At 51.3% G+C, this 17,272-nt stretch overlaps 2 protein-coding genes and 1 long non-coding RNA gene across 8 annotated transcripts in view; 2 read left to right on the plus strand and 1 right to left on the minus strand.

Moving 5' to 3' along the window:
• Window positions 1-6,186, plus strand: part of LOC106483458 (homeobox protein Hox-A3) — a 79,967-nt gene extending 73,781 nt beyond the window's left edge. For all 5 annotated transcript variants that reach the window (XM_067291572.1, XM_067291571.1, XM_067291573.1 and 2 more), the window contains 2 exons: window positions 3,918-4,351; window positions 5,092-6,186. In XM_067291572.1, the coding sequence (XP_067147673.1) occupies window positions 3,918-4,351; window positions 5,092-5,837 (1,180 nt within the window). In that variant the 3' untranslated portion in view covers window positions 5,838-6,186. The remainder of the gene's footprint in view (window positions 1-3,917; window positions 4,352-5,091) is intronic.
• Window positions 6,187-6,262: 76 nt separating this feature from the next.
• LOC136991290 (uncharacterized) lies at window positions 6,263-10,235 on the minus strand. Of its 2 annotated transcripts, none has more exons than XR_010883483.1 (3): window positions 10,081-10,235; window positions 8,616-8,705; window positions 6,263-7,409 (listed from the first exon to the last, which is right to left on the minus strand). It is a non-coding gene; the product is annotated as an uncharacterized lncRNA (long non-coding RNA). The 2 variants fall into 2 exon arrangements; XR_010883484.1 differs by lacking the exon at window positions 8,616-8,705 and adding an exon at window positions 9,013-9,179 and having other exon boundaries at window positions 10,081-10,232.
• Window positions 10,236-10,360: 125 nt separating this feature from the next.
• HOXA1 (homeobox A1) lies at window positions 10,361-12,940 on the plus strand. Its single transcript, XM_013941504.2, has 2 exons — window positions 10,361-11,056; window positions 11,506-12,940. Exons 1-2 carry the CDS (start codon window positions 10,447-10,449, stop codon window positions 11,859-11,861), a joined length of 966 nt encoding a protein of 321 aa, XP_013796958.2. The 5' UTR covers window positions 10,361-10,446; the 3' UTR covers window positions 11,862-12,940.
• The last annotated feature ends 4,332 nt before the right edge of the window (window positions 12,941-17,272 follow it).

Below are 17,272 nucleotides of genomic sequence, written 5' to 3' on the forward strand. Positions count from 1 at the left end.
GAAAGGCCCCGCCGGCCGCGGAGCCCTGCGTACAGCGGGGCGGGAGAAGCGCGGGGAGCGCTCTCCTCCGCGCGATTCCTCCCACGCCCTAAGCAGGCAGGCGGGGAGGAGGGGTGTGTGTGCGTGTGTGTGTGTGTGTGTGTGTGTGTGCGTGTGCGCGGGGGGCGAGGGCCGCAGAGCTCGGAAGAGACCCGTGCGCGGGCGCGGAGCCGAGCCGAGCAGACTCCGCGGTGGGGGATCGGGCCCGCAGACAGAGCCGGGCGCGACTGGGGGCCGCGTGAGGAGCGGATCTGCCCCCGGACCCGCCGCCCCCACCGCCGGGTATATATATTATATATATATTTTATTTTCCGTAGAAGAACCGATTTTCTCTTCTATTTTCGGGTTGCTGGTGGCGGCCGCGCCGCCGGGCAGCCGCGGGGGAGGGGAGCCTGCGGTCCCTGCTTCCCGCGGGTGCGGCCGCGCTGTGGGGACAATATCGCGGAAGCGCCGCTTTCCCGGCGGCTTTCGGCTCCAGACGGGCACCGCAGGCACCCGCGGGGGGCCCCGGGCCGCATCCGTCCGAGGGGGGAGCCAGAAACTCAAAGGCGTCTGCTTAAATCCGATTTTTCTTCCTTTCAGGCGAAACGTCCGTAATTTTTATATTGAAACTTGAAAGATGAATCAAAATGGACCTTAATAGACTAGGTAAAATATACCCGTGCACGTTTATAAAGACATAATAATCCTATGCTGTAGAGATAATAACGCACGCTGTTCACCATCTGTATCTTTTAGAACACAGAAAAAATGTCGCCATTTTGGTCTCGTGATGAAATATTATTAATCTTTGGGTTTTATCTTGTTCCCAGAGCCATCTTTGCCTGATGCTGAAACATTGTCATGCATCCATGAATCTATCTAGAGCTTTTCTGCATAAATAGATAAAACATTTCCAGTCAAAGAAAGGGACTGCAAATATATTTATACCATGTTGTTTATTAGAGATATAGGTATGTAGCCATTGCGGGAAAGGTTATTTAGTCTGATATTTTTCATTGAAACATAATTATCACCCAATACGAACCACCGACAGATTGTTATTTTGTAGGCGAATAAAGTATTTTTTGTAACTGATGCAAGATCATCAAAGACTATGCTCGTTTCAAATAAGCGCACGATTAAAATTCAAAACAGCCCCCCCCAACCCTCGTATTAGTTACGTTACATAAAAGAAAAGGTAACCGTACAATCGGTGAATTCTTAATGTGTGCCTACTTTAGCACCATGAATTACATTTACGAAAATGTTCAAAGAGAAGGAATTTGGAGTTTCACTCCCCTCCCACTCTGAAGAAGGAAAATAGAGGCGATTTTGTCCCCGTCTTTTCAGAAAGCATATCCTACCCCTTTTTCAGAGTCTGTACCTTACATATAAGAATCTGTATCTTTGCATTTAAAATTCGACCGATTAAAAGATCTCTCTGGAGGCAGAAGTAATTGATTTGCCCAAGAATTTCGTGTCCCCTCTCCAAAGGTTTTGTTCCAGGTGGTTTTTGTATTAGACTGACCACAAGAAATAAATGTGCAGAATAGAGACACCCACACAGGTTTTACTCACAAAGCCTGGTTAAAGTCCAAACCTCTCTCTTTATTATTTGTCATCCTGCTGTTAATCCCAATATTTTCCAGAAAAAAAAATTAAAGAAAAGAAAAAGAAAAGCCCGACCCCAAGGTAGGCACTGAGAAGCAAAATAAAAACGGGCTCTTCCCACAGGCAGGAGAACAGTCCTCTGCCAGCATATTTTAAAAGCAGCTTTTTTTCTTGTTTACTTGCGTTTCTTGCTCTGCCTCTTTTCTCGGCCACATTTGATCTTGGAAGGAGCAAGAAGCTTTAAATGTGTTCTTAAGGGCCAGTAGCTGTCAAACCTTTTGGCGGCCAAGATTGATCGCACGCAGACACCACCAGAGCTTTGTTTGGACTAAAAGCAAGAAAATTAAACCCCTCGCATTTTCCAACAGCATCGATATTTGTAAGGCATCCCTTTTGAAGGATTAAATGACAAGTCTCGTTCTATATTTTATTTAAACAAGCAACCACCAAAAAGCCCATTTAATGCCTCCCAGCCCCTCCCCTCCCCCTCTCTCCAATGCCTTCGCAGATATACTACATCTTGTGCGTGCATTAACTTAAAACCGATTTTTTAAATGCAATTCGTGCAGTCTGGACGTAGACTGATCCGCTGAGTGCTTGGGGTCTCCTTTTTTTTCCCCCTTCTTTCCTTTTTTTTTTTTTTTTTTTTTTTTTTTTAAGAAGACGCTTGCCGATCCCTTTACGGCAATTCCGAAAATATAGAGGGACGGAAAGGCATCGCCCTGGCGATGGTGCCTGGCTCCATGAGGACGCGGAGACCGGCTCGGCTACACCGCCCGCGCTCTGCCCGCGCACCCGCCCGCCGGACACCGCGACCGGCCTGCGCTCCGCGGACGGCAGACCCCGGCCGCGCTGGCGGCGCAGCTCCGCTGGCCACAGGACTCCTCGAGCTCATGATTTTGGCCATCCTTGTCATCGCTCTCCCGCTCGCCTCTGTTTGATTGGAAAATTGTGCCCGAAACATCCAAATTCGGGACTTGCCTCGCCCTAGCAGGGGCAAATGGAAACGACGGTAAAGAGAGCCAAGGCTTGGGAGGCGAGTGCCGTGCCTCAAGTTATAACCCCTGCAGCAATTTTGCTCTGCCTAGCCCTGTGAAAACAAACCCGCTACCAGCCCATATATTTCTTGGTAATCGAAAGTACTCACCAGACCCAGCCTACTACGGTTATTAAGCAAATTATGCCATCAGACGGGAGTATCGTTTGCAAGCTAAGGCACAGGATTTTTTTTTTTTTTTTTAAGAGTCAACAGCCAGACGCTTTTGCAGCCTCGCGATTTGGCTCGCCCAGAGAAATACTCCTAAGGTATGTTTTACGGTCCAATCCCGGAAAGCCAACTGGAGAGGGAAGTCATGAAGCACAAGGGCTGCTGCCTATGTGACTCTTCCCCTAGAAGCAAGATTGCTGAGGAAGATCCTGTTAAACAATGGCTCGGGCATCGGCGGCCAATTGTTCTCCATACTGTACACCCGATAACCAAAAAAAAAAAAAAAAAAAAAAAGCGAAAGAAAACAAAAAAGAAAAAAGGAAAGAAAAGCAACACACCGAGGCTTACTCGGGAGCAATAAACTAGTTTTGGAGGAAGTGCTATTCCCTAGGAAAAAATCAGTATTCTCTGCTTCAGACTCCTGCCTGGGTGCAACTTCTTATGTGGGGGCCTGGCGGTGTCAAAACTTTGAAGATTAATGGATTACTTTGTTAATGACTCAAGGCGTCAGATTGAGGTGCTTAAATGATTTGTGAGGTGCAAAGCGTTTTCCTGACAGTCCCAAACAATGAGAGAAGAGTGTGCGGGTGGAGGCGAGGGAGGCAGCAGGCTGCAGGACAAGCAGCCACACACACTCACACACACACACACTCACACGCACACACATACTCGCAGCCTCTCACACAAACATATACACGCACACGCACCCCCCCACATCATTTCACATTAGGACGCCAAGGGGATAGATACTAGAGATATCATTTCCCTCTTTAAAAAAAGTGTAAATAAAGCCTTTCTGGCCCCCAATGAGGCGTTCCTTCCCGACTTTTTTGGATCAATCAAACAGACAGTGGCTTCTTTTGATTAAAGCCCAAATTGTCATTGGGCAGAGGCAATCATGTGACAGCCAATTCGGTCCAATTTCAACCTTGTCTCCATGAATTCAATAGTTTAATAGTAGCACGGTCCCCATACGGCTGTAATCAGTGAATTAGAAAAAAAACACCCCACCAGCGATCTTCTATGATATATTTTTTTCTTCTCTCTCTCCTTTTTCCTGGGCCTTCCCCCCCCCAAGCCCCCTAAATCCGAGGGAACTTTTTCTCCACGGGGGCTGCGAGTTGAAGGCCATGAATTTCGAATTTGAGCGAGAGATTGGTTTTATCAATAGTCAGCCATCGCTTGCTGAGTGCCTGACATCTTTTCCCCCTGTCGGTGATACATTTCAAAGTTCATCAATCAAGAACTCGACGCTTTCACACTCGACACTGATTCCTCCTCCTTTTGAGCAGACCATCCCCAGCCTGAACCCAAGCAGCCACCCGCGCCACAGCGGCGGCGGCCGCCCCAAGGCGAGCCCCCGCGGCCGCAGCGGCAGCCCGGGCCCCGCCGGCGCCCCGCCGCCCCCGGAGTACCCCTGGATGAAAGAGAAAAAGGCGTCCAAGCGATCCGCGCTGCCGCCCGCCTCGGCCTCCGCCTCAGCCGCTGGACCAGCCTGCCTGAGCCACAAAGGTCAGTTCAAAGACTTTTCGCCTTCCCCTCCGTGCCGCTTTATTGGCTTCTCGCATCCCCTCAACTTCGCTGGGGAAGAGGCCGAGGGGCGGGCGGGAGGCGAGGAAGGTGCTGGCGGGGCTCTGCGCAAACCCAAACTTTCCCCAAACTTGTTTAATGTGGGATGATTTATTTGAGTTGGAGCTGACCTCTCTTGTCTCGCTGTCCTAGAGTTAGGATATTTGACAGTAATGAAGAGTGATAGATTGCTCCCGCTCAGCTAAGCAGCTGATGCATTAATTATAAATTGTGTTATGGCTAATATAAAGTTTGCTCTGGTGTGGGGAGGTTGGGGAGCCGGAGGCAATAATTTTACGGAGGTGGCTGAGGGGTACGCAGCACTGGACGCTCAGCAGTGCAACACAATGGGTTTACTGCATCCAAAGGCGGCCATTTTGTTGCAGTTGTTATTTTATGCTATATAGGCATATAGATATAGAGACACATATGCAGGGAGAGATGGAGAGAGCACTCCCTCCCCGCCCCGGGATGCAATGTGCTTGGGATGCTGAAATTCAATCTGTGCATTTATCTGTTTTGTGTGTGCGTGTGTGTGTTTTTGCTTTTGCTGATCTGGTGGTGGTGTTTTGGGCTGTGTGTGTGTGTGGTGGTGGTGTTTTTCTTTTTCTTTTTTTTTCTTTTTCTTTTTCTTTTTCTTTTTCTTTTTCTTTTTCTTTTTTTTTCTTTTTCTTTTTTAACAGATCCCCTTGAAATCCCTGATAGTGGTAACGGTGGATCTAGGCGGCTGAGGACGGCTTACACCAACACCCAGCTTTTGGAGCTAGAAAAAGAATTTCATTTCAACAAGTATCTCTGTAGACCAAGGAGGGTTGAGATTGCAGCTTTGCTGGATTTGACTGAGAGACAAGTCAAAGTCTGGTTCCAGAACAGAAGGATGAAGCACAAGAGACAGACCCAGTGCAAGGAGAACCAAAACAGTGAGGGGAAATTTAAGAGCTTAGAGGACCCGGAGAAAGCAGCAGAAGAAGAGGAGGAGGAGAAATCGCTCTTTGAGCAAGCCCTCAGCAATGTCTCCGGCGCTCTTTTGGAAAGGGAAGGTTACACTTTCCAGCAGAATGCACTGTCTCAGCAGCAGGCTCCCCATGTGCACAATGGAGAGTCCCAAAGTTTCCCCGTTTCGCCTTTAACAAGCAATGAGAAAAATCTGAAACATTTTCAACATCAGTCACCCACTGTTCAAAACTGCCTCTCAACAATGGCCCAGAACTGTGCAGCTGGCCTAAACAATGACAGTCCTGAGGCCCTAGATGTCCCTTCTTTACAGGACTTTAGCGTTTTCTCCGCAGATTCCTGTCTACAGCTTTCAGATGCAGTTTCCCCCAGTTTGCCAGGATCTCTGGACAGTCCCGTAGACATTTCTGCTGACAGTTTTGACTTTTTTACAGACACACTCACCACAATTGACTTGCAGCATCTGAATTACTGAGAAATTAAAGACGTCCTCTCAAGGGTCCTGCCTTCTCCTCCTTATTCTTCTTCTTTATTTTTCCAGTGAATTAATTTTATTCCCCCCCCCCCAATTTTTCCGGTCAGTATTTTCTGTTTATTACCTCCCTTTGCTGTGTTTGAGAGCCATTTTACCGTTTTTTATGAAGTTTTAGTTGTGTTCAATTTTAACCTAGCCACATTCTAGGTCCTTCTATGAAAGCAATATATGAAGTCTGTAAGAAAGTGATCATATAGGAATTGTATCTTCACTTTCTTTTTATTTTTGTATTACATTAGGATGCGTTGTCATAATTATTTTTGGTAGAATAAATTCTTGTTTGCTACAAGGAGCTTTCTCTTTTTTTCTTTCTCCCTTTCTCTTTCCCTTTTTCTCCTTTCAAGACTGACAACATAACGGGTATTTCTCCCCCTCCCTTCTATTATTAATTTACTAATAATCAAAATCCAACATTCTGACTATGATCTCTCCCCTTTTGGCAATTTAGTACACTTATTAGAGAGAAAAAACACGTTCAAATTCTTTATTGCAAGGGTTCTCACAAGAAACAAAACAAACTAAAACCTTTCACAACTTAAATGGCTACTTCTTCCTTTTAATATATAAATGCAGCATGTTATCTCCGTGTCGATACAAAGCTTGCATATTCTGAACTGTAACGAAAGCATAAACGCGCACTTTTTTCTTGCAGACAAACATAAGCTAGAGTCGGTAGGAAAAGTGCTTCCTGCAGAAACTAGCCTGTTACATACACGAAGGGCTCTTTTCGAAACCACCCCCCCTATTTTTCTAGAATGCAGTGCTTAGCAGCCAACAAATTGTTTCAGGAAGCATATCTTAAAAATATAAAAGCTCACAGAGAATGCGTTTGATTAGTGCTCACGTGCTGAGTGGTCCAAGAAAACAGCCCTAAAAAGAGAGGAAAATAAAGTTACTGCCTGTTAAATAAAAAAGGTGTCATAAAAGCATGAAAAAAGCATTAGGGAGAATCGTACCCTCCACTCAGTTCTTTTGAGGGGAAGTGCGCGGACACAGCGCAAGATATTTTCTCTTTAAACCCGATTGCGAAGAGAATGGCTGATAACGAAAAGGGGGAACTCTTACTTTCTGAGCTGAAATTTCCTCGGGGCTCCCCAACTCTTTGCTTGAGGCAGCAAAGATGGGTGTAAAAAATCTCCAGCAAATTGCCTGCGACTGGCTGAGCGGCATTGCCGGAGCCCGGGGCGCAGGGTGAGCCGCGTCTGGCGGGCTAAAGCCGAGCAACAGATGCGAGCCGGGGGCTCCCCGCTCCGGGGGCGAGCGGGGCCCCAGGGATCGCTGGTCCCTCTGCGTGTGTGTGTGTGTGTGAGTGTGTGTGTGTGAGTGTGAGTGTGAGTGTGCCTGTACATACGAGAGCGCAGCTGAGCGCGGGGCTGCGGAAGGCACTTCGCTGCCCGCCCGTGCGAGGAGTGTCGTCTGCCAGCTCTGCAACACGTTGTGGAGCGGAGCTGCGTGGGTTATAGCTGGAAGGGCTGGACGCAATTCTTCCGAAAGTCATAAATCAAACTCTTTCTATGAATGAGAATGTCATCAAAGAGATCAATTGCAGGAACACATGCACAAATAAAAATCCTCTTACGTATTTGCCGGGCTGGGGATCCCCGTCTAAAACCATTAAGTGAGAAGGCGTTTAGTCATAATTCATTTTTATTGCTCTTTTAAAACAACAGCTTGGCTGAGCTGCGGACGCGGCGAAACCTCGGCCCTGCTTCTTGTCCTTCTCTCTGCTCCAGCCCCGGCTCTGCGGAAAGCAAGCAGCCTCACCGGTATTTTAACTCCTGTGGCACTGGCTTAAATTGGATTGCAATGTGCGCGTATGGGTTGGGATTTATTTTGTGCCCAGATCTCTGGATACTGACAACGCTAAAAAAAGAAGGAAGGAAGGAAGGAAGGAAGGAAGGAAGGAAGGAAGGAAGGAAGGAAGGAAGGAAGGAAGGAAGGAAAGAGAAAAATACACTATGAGATTTAAACTTTTCTCACACTCAATTTAAACAAATCGGGCGATTCAGGAATCAGGAGTCGCCTAAGCCTCTCCCAGTGAGCTCTGGGGCCACAGCGGGGGCACTGGAGGTGGGGGGGATGCGAGATCTCCCACGAAAAAGCCTTAAGCACCGGAATTGCCCCCGTTGCTCCCGGCTCTGGACAGGAAACGGTGCTTTCTGCACCCCGGCCCGGAGCGAGCGACGAAGGGGGCTTGACGGGGAGAGGGGCCCTCCGGGCGCCGGGCGCCTCTGGGCGCGGAGAGGGGGCAGCTCCGCTCGGCCGGAGGTGGAGGGGGATTTTTCTCTCTGCTCTGGCCCTCCTTATTTTGTTGCCCCCACGCACAGTGTTGGCAGGAAAAGTCCGAAGCACTGCGAGAGAGGCAATGTAACAAAAGGCACGGCTGAACAATGGCAGAACGGCACGAAAAAACGAGAGAGAGGGAGAAAAAAAAAAGAGAAGATTCCGGGATGCAGGAGGCTGTAAGAGAGGTGTTGTAATTTGGCGGGATTTAGGGGTAAACCAGATCTATTTATAGTAAAATATAAATTTTTCTTGGCCAGCTGTTGTAAAAAAGCCCTGAAAAGATGCCAGCTCTTTTATTAGTAAACAGTCCCAGTGGCCTGCCTTTTTCTCTGCCTTATGCAGTATTTATCACAACTGTTTTACAATAATGAAATATATGTGTTTACATCCGTTACCACGGCCAAAAAAGGTGCAGTGTAATTCCATAAATACCTCTGGAGTGTTGTTGCTACTCCTCCCTGCCACGTCCCCTCTGGAGTTTAAGAAACTGAACCTTTCCAGAGAGCTCTTACCCATTTGTGCCTGCGCAGTAAAGGAAAGCAAATAGAAATACTAAAGGCATATGAATAAACAGTCCTTCAGTTTTTGCTGGCCGCGGAGAGGCCTTGGAGATGGAATGGGATAAGGGCTGACCTAATAGTAGTAGGAGAGCCTTGCACCCAGGAGAGGATGCTGTAGTGGAGATGGGAGGAGCTTGCGGGTGTGTGTGTGTGTGTGTGTGTTTGTGAGCAGGGAGAGGCGGCGGGGTAGAGGAGCTTTTGGGGCTTCAGAAGAGAAGCAACAATCAAGCACGAGAACACAGCGATGTACGATCCGTCTGGAAATGCACCTGCAAAAGTACAGAAGGCAGCTCCTCATGGGGTTGCTGCTGGCGGTGGGGAATATTGCTTTCTGTCTATCTCTCCCCTAGGTTAACATTTCGCAGGACGCCTCTTTGAAGGGTGCTGAAATCGGCTTGCTGGTGCCGTCCCCTCTCCCTACAGATGGATAGGTGCCCTGGGACGGATGGATGCCCGATCTATACCTCCCCTTTTTTCTTCTGCATACGTAAAGCGAATATGAGGTCGCAACCCAATTCCCAGCCGCCCTTCCTCCTTTTCTATCCACGGACCCTTTTTTGGGGAGGGGAGGAGAGGGAAGTTTCAGTCGATGTTCAGTGCGGTTCCCAAGGGTCCCGGGGCCGCCTCTGCCATTGGCCATCTGCCACCTCCCGCCACTGCCAGCCCGGGTGGCGGAGCGGGGACAAAGGGGACAGGGCGGCAGGCGCTGCGCCTCCCCGCCGCTCCGCAGCCCCGGCCCCGGGCTGGCGGGCCGCGACCTGCGCCCCCCGGGCAGCCTCCCCCCGCCCGGGCCTCGGGGCGTGCGGGGCGGCAGCGGCGCCGGCAGACGGGCCCCCGGCCCCGCCAGCGTGGCGAGCATCGCCCGTCCCCCTGACACAGGCCCCCCCCCCCCACCGCAGCCGCGGGCTGGCGCGGGTGAGCCCGGCGGAGGTGCGGGGGGAGCGGGGACGCGGGCGGGGGGGAGGCCGGGGGGCCCGGCCGAGCACAATGGCCGTCAGTCCCAAAAGCGCCTCATTTCCATGCTAATGTCCGCGGCCGCCTGGTGATGCGGCTGGACAAGCCCCTTTAACTCTTGGCGTCGCGTCGCGCTGGGCTCTGCGGCCGGGCAGCAGCAGCGGGAGTCCCCGTCCCCATCCACGGGCCCGTCCCCGTCCCCAGGGCTGATGCTCTCAGCGCCTGCCCCAGCCTCCCCCGTGCCGCGGGTCCAGCCGCCCCCCCGCGGCTCATGCCCGGGAGGGGCGGGAAGGGGGTCGGGAGTGCCGACCGCCGGCCTGACAGCGCCGACAGCAGGGTAGGCGCCGGGGCACCGTCGGCGGGGACGCTGCGGCATCACTCACCCTCGAGGGGACGGCCGGTGGGCTCCGGGGCACGGGCGCAGCCGCCAGGCTCTCCGCTGCTTTTCCCTCCCGGCGGGCGGGCCCCCCCGCGGCGCCCCGCGCTGCCCCGCGGCGCCGCGCCGCGCCGTGCCGCGCCGTCGGAGCGCTCGGCGTTTAAATGCCCCCGACGCGGCGATCTATCAGCGGCAGGAGCCGGGAAAGTCCCGCAGGCGCCGCAGCCATTGGCTGCCGCCCCCCACGTGCCTCCCCGCTCGCTGTACCTTCGTGTCATTTTCCTCCCGGCCCCATGGAGGAAGTGGGAAAGTTGGCGCGGCCCCGCAGGACGTTGAAGACCCGGCGGCGGCGTGACAGAGGGACGCGGCGAGGATGAGCTCCTTCCTCGAGTACCCGGTCCTCGGCGGCGAGGCGGGGGGCTGCGCCGGCCGCGCCTACCACCCCGACCACGGGATTACAACTTTCCAGCCCTGCGCCGTCAGCGCCGGCAGCTGCAGCGGGGAGGACCGCTTCCTCGTGGGCCGCGGGGTGCAGATCAGCCCCCACCGCCACCACCACCCCCCGGCCCAGCCCGCCGCCTACCAGCCCCACGGCGGCCTGGGGGTCTCCTACTCGCACGCCGGCTGCGGCCCGACGTACGGCGCGCAGGGCTTCGGCGCGGCGTACAGCCCCTACCCCCTCGGGCAGGACGCGGAGCTGGGCGCGGGCTTCCCCCCCTGCGCGCCCGCGGTGTACTCGGGCAGCCTCTCCGCCTCCGCCGCCGCGCAGCACCCGCACCAGGGCTACGCAGGGGGGCCCGCTCAGTACGTGCACCCCCCCTACGGACAGGAGCAGCAGAGCCTGCCGCTGGGCGCCTACAACCATGCCCTGTCTCCTCTCCACTCCAGCCACCAGGAAAACGCCCGCTCCTCGTCCGCGGAGACCTCGCCTCCCGCGCAGACCTTTGACTGGATGAAAGTGAAGAGAAACCCACCCAAAACAGGTCAGTCCCCGGCCTCAGGGCGGACGGGCCGGGCAGGGGGACGAGCTCGTTTCTCTCTCTGCCGTCGGTAAAGCCACGGCGAGGCCAAGCGCAGCCCCCGCGGCCGGCAGCGCACAGGTGTCCCGTCCGCTTGCTTTGCAGGTAAAGCGCCCGCGACCTCCGAGAGCAGCCGCAGCCGTCTGCCCGCTACGCTCCAAGTCAGCGCTGCTTGTGCCTGCCCCCCCTCCCGCGGTCATATTTCTTGTAATTCATAAACCACTTATCAAGTTTCCTCTGACACTAGAGGCTGACTCCGGTTTAGCACCTCGCACTCCATCACTCACCCTGCCGGGGCTTCTCTCTTATCCTAAGAAGTTCTTGCTCCCTATCGCTTAGCCGGTGTGGACATATTGATTATGTCGACTATAAATCATTTGCGCTTACTTAATGCTGAATGTCCACTTTTGCAGGAAAGGCTGGCGAGTACGGCTTCGTTGGGCAGCCCAACACAGTCAGAACTAATTTCACCACCAAGCAGCTCACAGAACTGGAGAAAGAGTTTCATTTCAACAAGTACCTGACCAGGGCCAGGAGGGTGGAGATTGCAGCCTCCCTGCAACTCAACGAGACGCAGGTCAAGATCTGGTTCCAGAACCGGAGGATGAAGCAAAAGAAAAGAGAGAAGGAGGGGCTGCTACCCATCTCTCCCGCCACCCCCACGGGATGCGAGGAGAAAGCGGAGGAGTCGTCAGAGAAGTCCTGCTCGTCGCCCTGCACTGCCTCGCCAGCCTCCTCTACCTCAGACACTCTTGCTACCTCAAACTGAGACGCGCCTGAGTCCCGTCCTCCCCCCCCGGCTTGGACCCCCGACTCCCAAGCCGCCTCCCTACCGTAGCTCGAACCGATTTAACGCTGTTGTGTGTGTGTGTTGGCTGGTTGGTCTCTTTCAGAGCCCCGGTGCCCCAAACGCCCTCCCCGTCGCGGCAGCCGCCCGTCCCGAGCGCCCGCGGGCGCCCCACTCCGCGCCCCGCGACCCCCGGGCCTCGGGGCCAAGAGGACATTTTCTCTCTGCTCCCCTTTTGCTGGAGGAGGTGCGTTGGCACATGCGTAAGGGTCTGTCTCCTCCATTGCAAGGACGTTTCTTTGAGTTTCCCCTGAGTGAAAGACAGGCTATCTAGGGTACATAACCTCACGAAGAGATGCACTATTGGAAGTGTTTACACGACTTATAGGACTTTCATCCTTTAATTTAATGTATTATTTGTTCGCGTCTATGAGTTTGTTGCTTGTAAATACTTTGTCCGAGAGATTTTATCTTTTTACAAATTTTTCTAGAAATGACGTTTAGATTATCAGGTTAAGCAGGATGGGTGCATTCGCAAAACTGGATCCAATTTTATATTGTTAAAACAGACAACCGTATCAAGTTAAACGTGTTAAGCTCAAGCAGATACCTCAAAGAGTAGCGCTATTTCTTTAAGTGTGACAAACAAGGCTTAAATTGCACTAGGTTTTGTAAACCTTACCCGGTGTGCTTTCCCTTCCCCCTCCCGCCAGAAGTCTGTGCTGGATTATATAGAACCGAAGGGTATAACTGTCCCAAAGACCTCACCTCTTCCTATTTTCGTATTAACCCTCCTTTAAACTCGATGTCTTTTCAACCTAATCGTAAATGTGACGACTGGCCAAATGAATGTATATTTTATGTGATTCGTGTCTGGAAGTTTGCATGATGCACAGTGCTTTGCTGTACTCCAGGTACACTGAGTTCTATCAGTTGTCGTGTGTGAGCGAACTATCTTCCTCGTTTTCTGTACAATCATCAAAGGCGCTGCGATTCTGGGACTGAAGGAATCCAGGGCAGAATTTACGGGTCCTTATAATGTCTGTAATAAATATATTCAACTTTCAGGTATCCCTTGTGTGCGTACCTCTGCATGACGTCACCGATGAGTCACCGACTCGGCTCAGCAGTTTAGTTTCCATTATTTTCTTCTGATGGGGCCTTTCTAAGGGAGAAAGGGAGGAAGAACCTCCCAAAATTACTCCTTTTTTTTTTTTTTTTGCCGGACTCAGAGCTCGGGCTGTCCAGTCTGATTCATAACACAACCTTCTTCCTTTTCTATGCTCGAATAATATTATTTTTAGAAAATATAAGCCCTCCTCTCCCTCCACTGTAGCAGCGAGGAATTTATGATACAGATCTATTTTTGAAGCACACACACGAGAACTTCCTGGGTCAAGTGCTAACCTTTTCACCTCGAGATGGATGTTGACACTTTTATAAACAGAGCACAATTCAAAAGCAGAAACTGTCTTCAGCCAGTCTTTCCTCACATCGCAGGCCCCTCGCTAAGGGCTGCACATTTAATTAGCCTGGACACTAAGCTGGTCCTGCTTCCCTCTCCTTCCCCTCCAGGCTGCCACTTCCAGGGCCTGATCGGCTGGAAAGGTGGGAGATGGCTCCCAGGTGCCTGGCAGTGTGTTTCTGGCAAACTCCCATCCCATCCTTCCCCCGCTCCTCCCCCCCCCCCCCCAATTTTCTTTTTGCCAAAAAGAGCAAGTTCTCGCAGGTAAATATCAGCCATCCCCAAGAGGTGTCAAATGAACACTGGGTCGGGGAGAGAGGAGGCGGGTGTGTAGAGAGACCGGTCCCAGAACGGAGCATAGACACGTTCAGCTGCACGGGGGTGTCTCGAGTCACTGCTGCCTCTTGAATTTTATCCCAAACGCGCATAACGTCTCCTTTCCTCGGCACATCTGCAGGGGAGCGCTGCCCTGCTTTTCCCGAGGCTCGGCTGCCTATGGAGGCTCTGCTTTGCGGGATCCGCAGAGAGTCAACGAAATTTTCTGCACTTCAGTGTCAAAAGAGACAAGCCCTGACTTGCAAGGCGCGGCGGCCATATCAAGAGCCGAGCTATCTTGCAAAGGAGCAGGGCTGTCTCCAAAGGCTCCCGCGAATGCCTCGATTTCTTTCATTTCCTCGCCTGCCATATACTTTACCTTTTGTTTATTAGTGTAAAGCCACAAAGCAAAACAGATGGCCTTCTTCCAGAGACTTGGATGTGTTAAAGTGTCATTTGCATGCCAATGAGGGCATTTCAATATCGAAATCTGGATCTAAACATTGCCGGAATCCGGATCTGCAACCCGGCTCCCCCGGTGTTGACTTAATGTGTTAGAAAGAGCAGCCATAAATTATAGCCTAAATGCGAAAGACAAGACACTTGTCAGTGCGTCAATCTGCGGTGAGCGATTCATCGGCAAAGAATCTTGTCTCCTTCCAAGCCGAAACCTCAGTTTATCTTTTTCGCAGCCCCAATCGATTCCAGCAAAAATACCCCAAACCCGCTTATCATGGCTTATTTTGTTATTGTTATCATTATTTCGATATGATCAACCCCTCAGAGCAGGGACTGTGGGGGTAAGGAATGAAAATTTCTAGTTGCTTCACATGTGAGAGTTTCTAACACAAAAATATCTCTAAGAACCAGAGCATGCTTTGGCCTGACGGAGAGGCTCATTTGCACTTCAGTTTGTAGGGATCCTTTTGTTTTTACACCAGCTTTTTCTATTTCTCTCCAGAGTCTCAGGGGAAAAAAATGAAGAACACCCCCCCCCCCAAACCAAACTGTGTCCAATTGTCAAGCGGACTTTAGTATCTTCCTATCATTCTTAAGGCCATTTCTGCTGTTCACCTTTAAAGTTTACTTTGGAGGCTATTGAGATGCTTTGGTGTTTTCCTCTGGGGCAATCAGATTGAAACCGATCAATATTTACTCAGTCTGAAAGGGCTGTTGAAAAGGCAGCTAACAACAAACTGCTTAGCTGCTCTCCCCTCTTTAATCTCAGGTTCACCGAAAGTTCAAGCAGAAATGAATTCAGTGATGGGTCACTTTAGAATAAGTCCCAGTGGTTAATCTCAGAGCCTTGGTAAAGGCAACAGTTACAGAGTCATCCCTCTCTCCGTCCCTCTCGCTGTCTCCCCGGCAGGCGCAAATTTCCTCTCATTTTTGCTCAGCAATGTTTGCTGGAGCTTAACCACTTTGCGCTGCTTTGAGGAGGCAGCGAGCGCTGCCCCAGCCCGCGGAGCTCACCCCGCACCCGCGCCGCATCCGAAGCCGGCACAAACGCGGGTCCCCCCGGCAAGAGGTACCCGGCGGTGCGGGAAATAAACCCTCCCGCAGGGGATCCTGCCTTTCCACAGGGGCCCCCGGGGACCGACTCCCGGGGCAAAGGGAGGCATGTTCGGGGCTTTCTCTCCGTCAGCGACACGGAGGCGCGGGGGAGCGCTTGGAGGCGCTGGCAGAGCCGTGGGGCAATAGTCTCCTCTGCATCCTTTGGGGGGAAAAGAATAGAGAGTAGTGTGGGCGAAAAGCGATGGACAGTGCTGCTAATTTCAGGGACTCTTCAGGGCCAAAGTTCACGCAATCACTGCATAAATGCATGCTTAATAGGGATTTATTAGCATCTCTCTAATGGCAGCTCACGTTCGGGCTATAAAATCGAGAAGGTTTTCCCCAGCAAATTGCTTCGCAGGAGTTACCCCCGCCGCACCGCGCCGATGTCGGGGGAGCCGTGCGGAGCCGGGCACGAAGGGCGCTGCGCTCCCGGCCGGGCCCCGGGGAGCCTCCGGCCGAGCCCGGGTCCGGGCCCCGCGGCCGCCCGCGGAGCGCCCGCCGGGCGGGAGCGCGGCGCGGGGGCGTGGCTCCGCCGCCGGCCGCCGATGCAGTTTTTTGGAGGGGTTGGGGAGGAAACAGTCGTTTCAGAATATTTTTCCACCTAAGCACAGGAACAACGTTTCTTGTTTGTTTTCGCTTGGCAATTAGCTCGAGATCTCAGTAAATAGGTAACTATGTAAAGGGAATACATAAATGATTAATTGAATCATATTTAAGCGAATAATAAAATATAAAGTTAAATCTTTCTTTCTTTCTTTCTTTCTTTCTTTCTTTCTTTCTTTCTTTCTTTCTTTCTTTCTTTCCTCTTCTCTCCCTTTTGCTTTCTCACCGCCTCTCTCTATTTCTCTCTTTTTCTCTCTCTCCCTTTCCAAGGCAAACATTCCTTTTCTCCCCCAGGCACACTACTTGGCCGACTTTCACTGTTAACATTATTCTTTTATGGCTTATGTGTCATAAAATATTACAGGTCACAGTTACTCCTGTTTCAGGCTCAGAAAGACCATTGAAATCAATGGGAGTTTTAGGGAAAAAAAAAAGTCTTTCCTTGTGCCTAAGAATTCGGGGGCAAACTCTGTTGATTTTGATCATGTGAGGAGCCCTATTTGCCATATAACTTCAAAAGGACTACACATTTCAGTAACACGAGCAGAATTTGGCCCAGAAAAATGCTTCCGTGCTATTTTTATAGGGCAGTGACATATTTCAAGCATTTGTTCCACATGGAGAATGTTTCAGCCATTACTTTTACAATTATTTTGGCTTTCCGATCTACTTACCTTGAAGGTGTATATCTCGTAAAGGTAAATCAGGACTATTGATTCTTATAAAAATGTGGCCGAGCAGTGATCAACCTCTACTACGGTGAAACCAATAACCAGAGCATATCTTTTTCGGGAGCCCAGTTTATAAACACAAACTCAACGTGTCGCAAAATTCTCACGGCTCAAGAAAGTAAAAGCAGCAACAACAACAACAACAAAAATCAAATATAAACAAAGACAAGCCCAAACGAGCCCGGAGAGGAGCTAGCATCCGGGGCAGATAGAGAACCTGAAGGCAAGCTCAGCTGCAAACTCTTTTACCTATGCTGACATAGGTCTAAGATGTGGTGAAGTCAGCGGGAACCAGAGGTATTAGGAAAATACATGGACTCATGGAGCGTTTCGTTGGCAACAGTTGTAGGAAGTGTTAGAGCGGTCGGGATCCGGAGGGACCCTGACAGCCCTACCCCGTGTTTCAGCCCCAGCTTCCCTAGCGATGCCCTTGTTATCTGCACCCGATACGCCTGGATTTGCGCATACATATATAAATATATTTCCTAATTTCAACATACCCTTGGTTGTAGGCCACTCTCCGCGAGGAGAAAAAGAAAGTAATATGCTACCGATTATTAAAAAATAAATTAAAAAAAGCCCAAGGAAATATGTGCTTTAATTGAATGTTTCGCTTAACGTATTTTGTAGGGATTGATTGCATTCACAGCCGTCCTCGGTTTTGCTCTTCGGCAAATGACTCACACAACGAAAATTCGTTGTGCGCGCTGCGATAACGCAGA

Source organism: Apteryx mantelli, chromosome 2 (assembly GCF_036417845.1).
Source record: "Apteryx mantelli isolate bAptMan1 chromosome 2, bAptMan1.hap1, whole genome shotgun sequence".
In the NCBI taxonomy this organism is placed as follows: domain Eukaryota; kingdom Metazoa; phylum Chordata; class Aves; order Apterygiformes; family Apterygidae; genus Apteryx; species Apteryx mantelli.